The 13,421-nt window shown below is 50.7% G+C and overlaps 1 protein-coding gene and 1 long non-coding RNA gene across 2 annotated transcripts; both read right to left on the reverse strand.

Moving 5' to 3' along the window:
- Window positions 1-6: 6 nt before the first annotated feature.
- TUBB (tubulin beta class I) lies at window positions 7-13,314 on the reverse strand. The gene is made up of 4 exons (XM_032677099.1): window positions 13,100-13,314; window positions 7,165-7,273; window positions 4,481-4,591; window positions 7-1,223 (listed from the first exon to the last, which is right to left on the reverse strand). Exons 1-4 carry the CDS (start codon window positions 13,154-13,156, stop codon window positions 166-168), a joined length of 1,335 nt encoding a protein of 444 aa, XP_032532990.1. The 5' UTR covers window positions 13,157-13,314; the 3' UTR covers window positions 7-165.
- LOC116781471 lies at window positions 1,441-2,476 on the reverse strand. Its single transcript, XR_004354879.1, has 4 exons — window positions 2,290-2,476; window positions 2,035-2,245; window positions 1,718-1,855; window positions 1,441-1,464 (listed from the first exon to the last, which is right to left on the reverse strand). It is a non-coding gene; the product is annotated as an uncharacterized LOC116781471 (long non-coding RNA).
- Window positions 13,315-13,421: the final 107 nt, after the last annotated feature.

A 13,421-nucleotide genomic window follows, 5' to 3' on the forward strand; every position in this document is an offset into this window, starting at 1 on the left:
CCAACGTCCATGGGGAAGGTTGGGGACTCTCCGCTGCCACCGAGGACGATGACGACAACGCTGGGGGACGCCGGCGACGCCGGGGGCCGCGTGGCGGCTGGGCGGCCCTCGGCTCTCCGGGGCAACGCACGGGGGGCTCCGTGACGACGACGACCGCGACCCTCCTCAGGCCTCCTCTTCGGCCTCCTCGCCGAAATCCTCCTCCTCCTCGGCCGTGGCGTCCTGGTACTGCTGGTACTCGGAGACCAGGTCGTTCATGTTGCTCTCGGCCTCGGTGAACTCCATCTCGTCCATGCCCTCGCCCGTGTACCAGTGCAGGAAGGCCTTGCGGCGGAACATGGCCGTGAACTGCTCCGAGATGCGCTTGAAGAGCTCCTGGATGGCGGTGGAGTTGCCGATGAAGGTGACGGCCATCTTGAGGCCGCGGGGGGGGATGTCGCAGACGGCCGTCTTCACGTTGTTGGGGATCCACTCCACGAAGTAGGAGCTGTTCTTGTTCTGCACGTTGAGCATCTGCTCGTCCACCTCCTTCATGGACATGCGGCCCCGGAAGACGGCGGCCACCGTCAGGTAGCGGCCGTGGCGGGGGTCGCAGGCCGCCATCATGTTCTTGGCGTCGAACACCTGCTGGGTGAGCTCGGGCACGGTGAGGGCGCGGTACTGCTGGCTGCCCCGGCTCGTCAGCGGCGCGAAGCCCGGCATGAAGAAGTGGAGGCGCGGGAAGGGCACCATGTTGACGGCCAGCTTGCGCAGGTCGGCGTTGAGCTGGCCGGGGAAGCGCAGGCAGGTGGTGACGCCGCTCATGGTGGCCGACACCAGGTGGTTGAGGTCGCCGTAGGTGGGCGTGGTCAGCTTGAGGGTGCGGAAGCAGATGTCGTAGAGCGCCTCGTTGTCGATGCAGTACGTCTCGTCCGTGTTCTCCACCAGCTGGTGCACCGACAGCGTGGCGTTGTAGGGCTCCACCACCGTGTCCGACACCTTGGGCGACGGCACCACCGAGAAGGTGTTCATGATGCGGTCGGGGTACTCCTCGCGGATCTTGGAGATCAGCAGGGTGCCCATGCCCGAGCCGGTGCCGCCGCCCAGCGAGTGGGTGAGCTGGAAGCCCTGCAGGCAGTCGCAGCTCTCGGCCTCCTTGCGCACCACGTCCAGCACCGAGTCCACCAGCTCCGCCCCCTCCGTGTAGTGGCCCTTGGCCCAGTTGTTGCCGGCGCCGCTTTGGCCTGGGGAGGGGGGGAAAAAGGGTCAACGGTGGGTTGGGGGGGTTTGAAGCGCCTTGAAAGCACCTTTGGGGATCTTCAGAGCAACCTCAAGGGCCTTCAGACCAACTTTAGGGACCTTCAGACCAACCTTGGGGACCTCCAAACCAACCTTAAGGAGCTTCAGACCAACTTTGGGGACCTCCAAACCAACCTTAAGGAGCTTCAGACCAACTTTGGGGATCTTCAGAGCAACCTCAAGGACCTTCAGACCAACTTTAGGGACCTTCAGACCAACCTTGGAGATCTTTAAATCAACCTTGGAGATCTTTAAACCAACCCCGGGGAACCTTCAAACCAACCTTGGGGACCTCCAAACCAACCTTAAGGAGCTTCAGGCCAACTTTGGGGACCTTCAGACCAACCTTGGAGATCTTTAAATCGACCTTGGGGACCTTCAGACCAACCTTAAGGAGCTTCAGACCAACCTTAAGGAGCTTCAGGTCAACTTTGGGGACCTTCAGACCAACCTTGGAGATCTTTAAATCGACCTTGGGGACCTTCAGACCAACCTTGGGGACCTTCAGACCAACCTTAAGGAGCTTCAGGTCAACTTTGGGGACCTTCAGACCAACCTTGGAGATCTTTAAACCAACCTTGGGGAACCTTCAAACCAACCTTGGGGACCTTCAGACCAACCTTGGGGATGTTGGGAAACTTGAACCCACTTTTGGGGACCTTCAGACCAACCTTGGGAATCTTTAAACCCAACCTTGGGGACCTTCAGACCAACCTTGGGGACCTCCAAACCAACCTTAAGGAGCTTCAGGCCAACTTTGGGGACCTTCAGACCAACCTTGGAGATCTTTAAATCAACCTTGGAGATCTTTAAACCAACCCCGGGGAACCTTCAAACCAACTTTGGGGACCTTCAGACCAACCTTGGAGATCTTAAAACCAACCTTGGGGATCTTCAAACCAACCTTGGGGCCCTTCAGACCAATCTCAGGGACCTTCAGACCATCTCTGGGGACCTTCAAACCAACCTTAGGGGACCTTCAGACCAACCTTGGGAATCTTTAAACCCAACCTTGGGGACCTTCAGACCAACCTTGGAGATCTTTAAACCAACCTTGGGGAACCTTCAAATCAACCTTGGGGACCTTCAAACCAACCTTGGGGACCTTCAAACCAACTTTGGGGACCTTCAGACCAACCTTGAAGACCTTCAGACCAACCTTGGGGACCTTCAGACCAACCTTGGGGACCTTCAGACCAACCTTAAGAAGCTTCAGGTCAACTTTGGGGACCTTCAGACCAACCTTGGAGATCTTTAAACCAACCTTGGGGAACCTTCAAACCAACCTTGGGGACCTTCAGACCAACTTTGGGGACCTTCAAACCAACCTTGGGGACCTTCAGACCAACCTTGGGAATCTTTAAACCCAACCTTGGGGACCTTCAAACCAACCCTGGAGACCTTCAGACCAACCTTTGGGACCTTCAGACCAACCTTGGAGATCTTTAAACCAACCCTAGGGCCCTTCAGATCAACCTTGGGGACCTTCAGACCAACACTGAAGACCTGAAGACCAACCTTGGGGACCTTCAGACCAACTCTGGGGATCTTCAAACCAACCTTGGGGATGTTCAGACCATGCCTGAAACCTTCAGACCAACCTTGGAGATCTTTAAACCCAACCTTGGGGCCCTTCAAACCATTTCTGAGGACCTTCAAACCAACCTTGGGGACCTTTAAACCGACTTTGGGGAACCTTCAAACCAACCCTAGGGCCCTTCAGACCAACCTTTAAGACCTTCAGACCAACCTTGGGGACCTTCAGATCAACCTTGGGAACCTTCAGACCAACCTTGAAGACCTTCAGACCAACTTTGGGGACCCTGAACTCACCTTTGGGGACCTTCAGACCCACCTTGGAGATCTTTAAACCAACTTTAGGGACCTTCAGACCAACCTTGGGAATCTCTAAACCCAACCCTGGAGACCTTCAGACCAACTTTGGGGACCTTCAAACCATTTCTGGGGATCTTCAAACCACCCTTGAGAACCTTCAAGTCAACTCTGAAGACCTTACAAAGACTTTTGGGGACCTACAAACCACCTCTGGGGACCTTCAGTCCAACCTTGGGGACCTTCAGTCCAAACTTGGGGACCTTCAGACCAACCTTGGGGACCTTCTGACCAACCTTGGGGACCTCAAACCCCCTTTGGGGACCTCAAACCGACTTTGGAGACCTCAAACCCCCTTTGGGGCCCTCAAACCCCCCTTTGGGCACCTCAAACCCCCTTTGGGGCCCTCAAACCCACTTTGGGGACCTCAAACCCCCCTTTGGGCACCTCAAACCCCCTTTGCGGACCTCAAACCCTCTTTGGGGACCTCAAACCCTCTTTGGGGACCTCAAACCCACTTTGAGCTCCTCAAACCCACTTTGGGGACCTCAAACCCACTTTGGTGACCTCAAACCCTCCTTGGGCACCTCAAACCCAATTTGGGGACCTCAAACCCATTTTGGAGACCTCAAACCCATTTTGGAGACCTCAAACCCTCCTTGGGGACCTCAAACTCACTTTGGGGACCTCAAACCCCCTTTGGGGCCCTCAAACCCACTTTGGGGCCCTCAAACCCACTTTGGGCACCTCAAACCCTCCCTGTTGACCTCAAACCCCCTTTGGGGCCCTCAAACCCATTTTGGGGCCCTCAAACCCTCTTTGGGGACCTCAAACCCTTCTTGGTGACCTCAAACCCACTTTGAGGACCTCAAACCCCTTTTGGGGACCTCAAACCCTCTTTGGGGACCTCAAACCCCTTTTGGGGACCTCAAACCCACTTTGGAGACCTCAAACCCACTTTAGTGACCTCAAACCCTCCTTGGGCACCTCAAACCCAATTTGGGGACCTCAAACCCATTTTGGAGACCTCAAACCCTCCTTGGGGACCTCAAACTCACTTTGGGGACCTCAAACCCCCTTTGGGGCCCTCAAACCCACTTTGGGGCCCTCAAACCAACTTTGGGCACCTCAAACCCTCTTTGGGGACCTCAAACCCCCTTTGGGAACCCCAAACCCTTCTTGGTGACCTCAAACCCCCCTTTGGGCACCTCAAACTCTCTTTGGGGACCTCAAACCCACTTTGAGGACCTCAAACCCTCTTTGGGGACCTCAACCCCCCCTTTGAGGACCTCAAACCCCCTTTGGGGCCCTCAACCCCCCTCTGATGCCCCCCCAGGTGCCCCCCGAGGTGCCCCAGGGCGGCACTGACCGAAGACGAAGTTGTCGGGGCGGAAGATTTGGCCGAAGGGGCCGGAGCGAACCGAGTCCATGGTGCCGGGTTCCAGGTCCACCAGGATGGCCCTGGGCACGTATTTACCTCCTGGGGGGACAGGGGGACACCCAGGGGACGTCACCGGGGGCGTGGCACCGACGGCCCCGCCCCGAAAGTACGGGGAAAGGGCAAAAAACCCCAAAAAAACCCCACAAACCCCCCCAGAATCAACCTAAAATCACCCCAAAATCGAACATAAATCGCCCAAAATCACCCCCGAAACTATCGGAAATTAACCCAAAACCACCCAAAATCAGCCTAAAATCACCCTAAAACCCAAAAAATCCACCCCAAAATCACCCCAAAACCAAGACAAATCACCCCAAAACCACCCAGAATCACCCCAAAAACCCAAAAAATCACCCCAAAATCAAACAGAAATCACCCGAAATCACCCCCGAAACCACCTGAAATTAACCCAAAACCACCCAGAATCACTTCAAAACCACCCAAAATCAGCCTAAAAAACAAACAAACCACCCCAAAATCACGACAAATCACCCCAAAACCACCCAGAATCACCCCAAAAACCCAAAAAATCACCCCAAAATTAAACATAAATCACCCAAAATCACCCCCGAAACCATCTGAAATTAACCCAAAACCACCCAAAATCACCCTAAAAAACAAAAAAACCACCCCAAAATCACCCCAAAACCAAGACAAATCACCCCAAAAACCCAAAAGAAGCCACCCCAAAATCAACTGAAATTACCCCAAAACCACCGGAAATTGTCCCCAAACCCACCTGAAATCAACCTAAAACCACCCGAAATCAACCTAAAACCACCCAAAACCACCTGAAATCGCCCCAAAACCACCTGAAATCAACCTAAAACCACCCAAAATCACCTCAAAATCCCCAAATCACCTGAAATCAACCTAGAATTACCTAAAATCACCCCAAAACCACCCAGAATCACCCCAAAATCACCTGAAATCGCCCAAAAACCATCTGAAATCAACCTAAAACGACCTAAAATCACCCCAAACCCACCCAAAATCATCCCAAAACCACCTGAAATCAACCTATAATTGCCTAAAATCACCCCAAAACCACCTGAAATCAACTTAAACCCACCCAAAATCAACCTAAAAACCCAAAAACCCACCCCAAAATCGCCCCAAACCCACCCCAAATCGTCCCAAAACCAAGAGAAATCACCCCAAACCCACCCCAAATCACCTGAAATCGCCCCCAAAACCACCTGAAATCACGCCAAAATCACCCAGAATCACGCCAAAACCACCCAAAATCACCCCAAAACCACTCAGGATCACCCCAAAACAACCCAAATTACCCCAAAAATGCAAGAAAACCACCCCAAAATCACCTGAAATCGCCCCAAAACAACCTGAAATCACCCCAAAACAACCAAAATCACCCCAACTCCCCCCAAAATTCCCCCAAATCCTCCCAAAATCACCCCAAATGCCCCCCAAAATCCCCAAATCACCTCAAACCCACCCAAAATCATCCCAAATCCACCCAAACCCACCCAAAATCACCTCAAACCCACCCAAAATCACAACAAATCCCCCCAAAATCAACCCAAACCACCCCAAATCCTCCAAAAATCACCCCAAAAATCCCAACCCCAAAATCACCCCAAACCCTCTGAAAATCCTCCCAAAATCACCCCAAACCCTCCCAAAATCGCCCCAAATCCACCCAAAATTACCCCAAACCACTCAAAATCCACCCCAAATCCACCTAAAAACCCCCCAAAATCACCCCAAACCAACCCAAAATCCCCCCAAAAATCTCCCAAATCCCCCCAAACCCACCCAACCCCCCCCAAATCCTCCAAAAATCCCCCCAAACCCACCCAAAATCCCCCCAAAAATCCCCCAAACCTACCCAAAATCACCCCAAAAATCTCCCAAATCCCCCAAAATCGCCCCAACCCCCCCCAAAATCACAAAAAATCTACCCCAAATCCACCCAAAATCAACCCAAACCCACCCAAAATCCCCCAAAATCACCCCAACTCCACCCCAAATCCCCCAAAAAATCCCAAAATCACCCCAAACCCTCCAAAGTGACCCCAAACCCTCCAAAATCACCCCAAAAACCTCCCAAATCATCCCAAAATCCCCCCAACCCCCCCAAAATCCCCCCAAACCAACCCAAAATCACCCCAAAAATCTCCCAAATCCCATCAAATCCCATCAAATCCCCCCAAACCCACCCAAAACCCCCACAAAATCACCAGAAACCCCCCCAAAAATTCCCCCAAAAAACCCAATCCCCCCCAAATCCCCCCCAAAATCCCTGGAGGTGACACCAAGAGGGGACAGAGAAAGGGGGTGACAAAGTGACACAGGACAGGGGGTGACACTGGGGTGACACTGGGGGGGTTCAGGAGGGGAGGGGACACCAGGAGGGGGTGGCAGGGGCCACCAAGGGCCACCAAGGGCCACCAGGTGCCACCTGAGGGGTCACAGGTGACACCTGAGAGGAACCAGGTGGGGTGACAAGGACACACGAGGTGACACTGGTGTGACACTGGGCGGGGTCAGGAGGGGTGGGGACACCAGGAGGGGGTGGCAGGGGCCCCCAAGTGCCCCCAGGTGGCCCCAGGTGGCCCCAGGTGGCCCCAGGTGGCCCCCGGACCCACCGGTGGCCTCGTTGTAGTAGACGCTGATCCTGTCGAGCTGCAGGTCGCTGTCCCCGTGGTAGGTGCCCGTGGGGTCGATGCCGTGCTCGTCGCTGATCACCTCCCAAAACTGAGGGGGGGGCGGGGTCAGGGAGGCCACGCCCACCCGGCCACGCCCACCCAGACCACACCCACCCGGCCCCACCCACCCCGGGGGGGGGTTTGGGGGGGAAAACGGGGGGTTTGGGGGGTTTTAGGGGAGGTTTGGGGGGAGTTGGGGGCGGGGTTAAGGGGTGGTGGGCGGGGCTATGCTGGCGCGGGGCCACGCCCACCGCAAAGTAATGGGTTGGGGGAGGGAATTTTGGGGGGAAATGGGAGATTTGGGGGGGGGTAAGGGGGGTTTGGGGGATTTTGGGGGGTTGGGGGGAATTTGGGGTGTTTTGGGGGGAATTTGGGGGATTTTTGGGGGGAATTTGGGGGAAATTGGGGGATTTTGGGGGGAAAGTTGGGGGATTTTTGGGGGAATTTGGGGGATTTTGAGGGAAATTTGGGGGATTTGGGGGAAATTTGGGGGATTTTGGGGGGAATTTGGGGGATTTTGGGGGGAATTTGGGGGGTTTTGGGGGGAATTTGGGGGGTTTTGGGGGGAATTTGGGGGGTTTTGGAATGAAATTTGGGGAAATTTGGAGAATTTGGGGGGAAATTTGGGGGATTTTGGGGGAAATTTGGGGGATTTTGGGGGGAATTTGGGGGATTGGGGGGGATTTTAAGGGAATTTGGGGGATTTTGGGGGAAATTTGGGGGATTTTGGGGGGAGTTTGGGGGGTTTTGGAACGAAATTTGGGGAAATTTGGAGGATTTGGGGGGAAATTTGGGGGATTTTGGGGGAAATTTGGGGGATTTTGGGGGGAATTTGGGGGATTTGGGGGGGTTTTGGGGGAATTTGGGGGAATTTCGTGGAATTTGGGGGATTTGGGGGAAATTTGAAGAAATTGGGGCAATTTGGCAAAAAATTGGGGAAAATTGGGGTGAAATGTGGAAAGTTGGGGCAATTTGGGAGAAATTTTGCTAAATTTGGAGAAATTGGGGCAATTTTGGGGATTTGGGGGAAATTTGAGAAGAAATTGAGGCAATTTGGGGAAATCTGGGTGAAACTTGGAGAACTTGGGGCAATTTGAGAGATTTGGGGGGAAATTTGAGAGAAATTTGAAGCATTTTGGGGGAAATTTGGAGAAATTTGAACAAATTGGGGCGATTTGGGGAGAAATTTGGGGGGAAATTTAAGTAAAATTTGGGCAATTTGAAGGATTTTGGAGGATTTGGGGGGAAATTTTGGAGAAATTGGGTGAATTTGGGTAAAACTGGAGGGAAATTTGAGGAAATTGGGGGATTTTGGGGGAAATTGGAGCCATTTAGGGGAAATTTGGGGGATTTCAAGAGAAATTTGGGGGGAAATTGGGGCAATTTGGGGGGAAATTGGGATATCTGAGGGGCTTGGGGGGAATTTTGGGTAATTTGGTGGAAATTTAAGAAATTGAAGAAGCTTTGGGGGCGATTTGGGAAATTTGAGGAGTTTTGGGGGATAATTTGGGGGAAATTTGGGTCGTTTGGGGGGAATTTAGGGAGAAATTTGGGGGAGTTGGGGCTGTTTGAGGGGGGAAATGGGGGGATTTTTGGGGGGAATTGGGGGGATTTGGGAAATTTGAGGGGTTTTGGGGGATATTTGGGAAACCTGGAAGGAAAATTGGGTAAAAATTTGGAGGATTTGGGCAGAAATTTGGGCCGTTTGTAGGAAATTTGGGGGGTTTTAGAAGAAATGTGGGGCCCTTTAAGAGGAATTTGGGGCGTGGCCAAGCTGAGGGTGGGTGGAGCTTGGGCAATGACATCATCAGGTCTTGTCACCACCCCCCTAGGAGATGTTTTTGGGGGAAAAAAATGAGAATTTGGGGCTTTTTCAGAAGTTTGGGGGCGTGGTCAGGTTGGGCGTGGCTTAAGCGGAGGGGGCGTGGCTTAGAGCGTAGCTCAACGCGGGGGCGTGGCTTGGCGAAGGGGGCGTGGTTTGGGAGTCGCGGAAGGGCGTGGCCAGAGAGGGGGCGTGGCCCCGCCCCTCAAAAAGGGCGGGAACGGGAAAAACGCGGCAAAAAAAAGGTTTGATTTTAAACCCCCCCCTCAAAAAGCGGCTTTTGGGGCCCAAAAGGAGGGTTTGAAACGCGAAGTTTTTTATTTTTAAGCACAGAAATCCCGAAATTCGGCGGTTTGGGGGTAAAATGGGGGCAAGGGGTCACAGAGTGAGGGGGAAATGGGGGGGAAAATGGGGATTTTGGGGCTGAGGGGGAGAAATGGGGTAAAAAATGGTGTATTTGGGGCTGAGGGGGAGAAATGAAGTGAAAAACAACGATTTTGAGTAAAAAATGGTCGCTTGGGGGCTGAAGAGGGGAAGAAATGGGATAAAAAAATAGTAATTTGAGGATTTGTGAGGGGAAAAATGGGTTAAAAAATGGTGATTTCGGGGCTGAGGGGGGAATGGGTTTAAAAATGTTGATTTGAGGGGAAAAAATGGTGATTTGAGGATTTGTGAGGGCAAAAATGGGTTAAAAACCAGAGATTCTGGGGTTGAGGGAAGGAATGGGTTAAAAATGGTACATTTGAGGTAAAAAATGGCAATTTAAGGATTGATAAGGGAAAATTGGTTAAAAAACAGCGATTTTGGGGCTGAGGGGGGAAATGGGTTTAAAAATGTTGATTTGAGGGGAAAAAATGGTGATTTGAGGATTTGTGAGGGGGGAAAATGGGTTAAAAACTGGTGATTTCAGGGCTGAGGGGGGAATGGGTTTAAAAATGTTGATTTGGGGTAAAAAATGATGGTTTGAGGATTTGTGAGGGGAAAAATGGGTTAAAAAATAGAAATTTTGGGATTGAGGAGAGGACTGGGTTAAAAATGGTACATTTGAGGTAAAAAATGGCAATTTAAGGATTGATAAGGGAAAATTGGTTAAAAACCAGAGATTTTGGGGTTGAGGGGGGAATGGGTTTAAAAATGTTGATTTGAGGGGAAAAAATGGTGATTTGAGGATTTGTGAGGGCAAAAATGGGTTAAAAAGCAGCAATTTGGGGGATGAGAGGGGGACTGGGTTTAAAAATGTTGACTTGGGGTAAAAAATGGTGATTTGAGAATTTGTGAGAGGAAAAATGGGTTAAAAAACAGAGATTTTGGGGCTGAGAAGAGAAATGGGTTTAAAAATGTTGATTTGGGGGAAAAAATGGTGATTTGAGGATTTGTGAGAGGAAAAATGGGTTAAAAACTAGCGATTTCGGGGCTGAGGGGGGGAATGGGTTAAAAAATGTCAATTTGGGGTAAAAACCATTAATTTGGGGGTTCATGAGGGAGAAATGGGGTAAAAACCAGCGATTCTGGAGCTGAGGGGGAAATGGGGTAAAAAAAAGACATTTTGGGAGCTGATGGGGAGAAATGGGGTAAAAAATGGCAGTTTTGGAGTTGGGGAGAATTTGGGTTAAAAATGTCGATTTTAGGAACAAGAAGGAGAAATGGGTTAAAAATCGGTGATTTGGGGTAAAAAATGGTAATTTTGGGACAAATGGGGAAAAAAGGGGTTAAGAAAGGGTAGGTTTGGGGGAAAATTGGGGTTAAAATGTCAATTTGGGTTAAAACCCTGCATTTTTGGGGACTAAAAACCTGCATTTTGGGGCCTCAGGAAGTTTGGAGGAGGTAAAAATTGAGAGTTTCGGTTAAAAATGTGATTTTGGGGGCAGAAAAGTGGAATTTAGGGAGTAAAATGTGGATTTCAGGGTGAAAAATGACATTTTGGAGCAGAAAAAGTGAATTTGGGGGATTTAAAAATTCGGGTTCGGGCCTAAAAAATTGATTTTTGAGGATGAGAAATTTTTAATAAATTAAATTAAATTAAATTAAATTAAATTTCTCTGTCGAAAATGAGGGAATTTTGAAAAGGAAAAGGTATTTTGGGGCTAAAAATCGCAATTTTGGTTCAAAAGTTTACTGTGGGGGTGGAAAAAATCTTATTTTTGAGTTAAAAATTTGAGTTTGGGGCGTTTTGGAGAAGGATGGTTTCGTTTTGAGGCTGAAAATGTGGATTTTGAGGGCGGAAAAGGCAGTTTTGGAGACACAAAGAGGCGATTTTGGGGCTGAAAATGGTGGATTTGAGGCAAAAATTAATATTTCAGAAACAAAAAATATTAATTTTAGGGTTAAAAAGAAGCAATTTTAGGATTAAAAAAATATTAAGTGAAGGAAAAGATGAGATTGAAGCAAAAAAAATGATATCTTAGTGTGAAAAATAGCCAACTCCGAGGCCTAAAACATCAAAATTTGGGCAAAACTCCCGCAATTTATGTTAAAAAAAACAATTTGTGGGGTAAAAACGTTTGTTTTGCGGCAAAACCGGCGATTTTGGGGGAAAACCAAACGGATTTGGGAGCACAAAGATCCGATTCTTCGCCGGGAACCTCCATTTTGGGGCTGGAAACCTCCATTTTGGGGGCGGCAACTCCCTCCGAGCTCCCAAACCCGCCAATTTTCACCCCAAATTCAATTTATCGGGGGGATAAAACATTAAATTTCGCCCTAAAAAATCCGATTTCGGGTAAAAAAAGCCTTTTGAGGGCTAAAAAAAAGGCATTTTAGAGAACAAAGGTGCTCAGCGGAGGCTCCCAACCTCCATTTTGAGGCTAAAAAAGCTGCAAAAAGCCGAATTTCAGCCCCAAAAGAGCCACATGGGTGATAAAAATTATTATTTTAGGGTGGAAAACTAGTATTTTAGGGTTAAAACAGGGTTTTTTTGGGGGGGGAGACGCCCCTTTGGGAGGTAAAAACACCCTGAGGGGGAACAAAGGTGAGTCCGGGGCTGAAAAACAGCGATTTTGGGCGTGAATTTTGCGATTTTGAGGCAAAAAATTCACAATTAAACATTCTAAAAATCGCTGCTTTTCTTCACAAAACGTAATTTTTCATAAAAAGAAAAAATATCTTTACTCGGCGGAAAAAATAATTTATTTGGGGACTGAAAAAAAAACCCATTTCCGAACAAAAAGTGGCGACACGCCCCTTTCTGGGGGTTAAAAACGTTAATTTGGGGTATTAAAACACTTTATTTTTGGGTTAAAACCCACAGTTTTTAGGACTGAAACCACCCCGGGCGTCACGTCCCGTTTCGGTTTAAAAATCTCAATTTTGAGACACATAACGCTCCTTTTTGAGGAAAAATCCGATGACTTTCGCTCGAAAAAATCGAATTTATGGGTGAAAATGAGTCTATTATGGCCACAAATATCTTTAATTTCGGGCGAAAACACCCGATTTGAGGCATTAACAGACAATGTCCAAACCCATAGATTAAAAAAATATAAAAATTCCAAATATTAAATAGAATTAGAAGAAAGTATTTCCGAAAACGCGGATTTTGAGGTTAAACCTCTTAATTTCGGGGGCCCTTCGCCGCCATTTTGCCGCTTCCGCCGCCCTTTTTTGCGGCGGAAAAGCCGCGATTTTCGCCCAAATCGGCGATTCGGGGGGAAAATCCCCCAAAAAAGACGCTCGAGCGAGTGTGAAATTATAAATTCGCTGTTAAAAGCGGCGCTTTTGGGGCGGTTTCGCGCCGTTTCGGGGCCGCCGCCCTCAGCCGCCATTTTGCGGCCGCGTGTGAGAGGGGGGAGCTTTTACCCCCCCAAAAACCCGCTTTAAGCGCGGAACTGCCTCATTTTAACCCCGAAACCCTTCAATTCGCTGCCGCCTCTTCCCCCGCGAGGGGTTTCCGCGGCGGGAAAGCGCCGATTTTGGGGTAAAATCGCCCCGTTTTGGCTCATCCTTTGTCTTGTGGGGTGAGGGGGGAGGGGGGGGAAGCTCTTAAAGGGGCAACGCCGCGGCGGGAGGGGAGGAAGGTGGGGCCCACCCCGCGCGTCCCGCGCCCCCCGCGCTGACCTTGGCGCCGATCTGGTTGCCGCATTGGCCCGCCTGGATGTGCACGATCTCCCTCATGGTGGCTCTGGCGAGGGGAAGGGGGGGGTGTCTCTAGGCCCACCCGGGTCGCCGCCGAAGCGCTGCGAGGGAAGAAATAAAACTAATACAAAAAAGGCGGCGCGGCCCCTTTAAGGCGGAGCTGAGGCGCGAAGGTGGCGGCGGCGGCGGAAAATGGCGGCGGCCGCGGCCCCGCGCGGGCTCATATAGGACAAAGCCGCGGCTCCCATTGGCTGGCGCCGCCCGCCCGCCGCGCTCCCATTGGCCGACACCCTCCTAACGCCCG

This window comes from Chiroxiphia lanceolata, assembly GCF_009829145.1.
Source record: "Chiroxiphia lanceolata isolate bChiLan1 chromosome W unlocalized genomic scaffold, bChiLan1.pri scaffold_46_arrow_ctg1, whole genome shotgun sequence".
NCBI classification, from domain to species: Eukaryota; Metazoa; Chordata; class Aves; order Passeriformes; family Pipridae; genus Chiroxiphia; species Chiroxiphia lanceolata.

Excerpts from the sequence above, each read along its gene's own strand:
- TUBB (XM_032677099.1), bottom strand. The coding sequence starts at position 13,156 with ATGAGGGAGATCGTGCACATCCAGGCGGGCCAATGCGGCAACCAGATC. Across the intron at positions 7,274-13,099 it reads GCAACCAGATCGGCGCCAAG|TTTTGGGAGGTGATCAGCGA; the intron begins GTCAGCGCGGGG and ends CCCCCCCCTCAG. Across the intron at positions 4,592-7,164 it reads CTACTACAACGAGGCCACCG|GAGGTAAATACGTGCCCAGG; the intron begins GTGGGTCCGGGG and ends CTGTCCCCCCAG.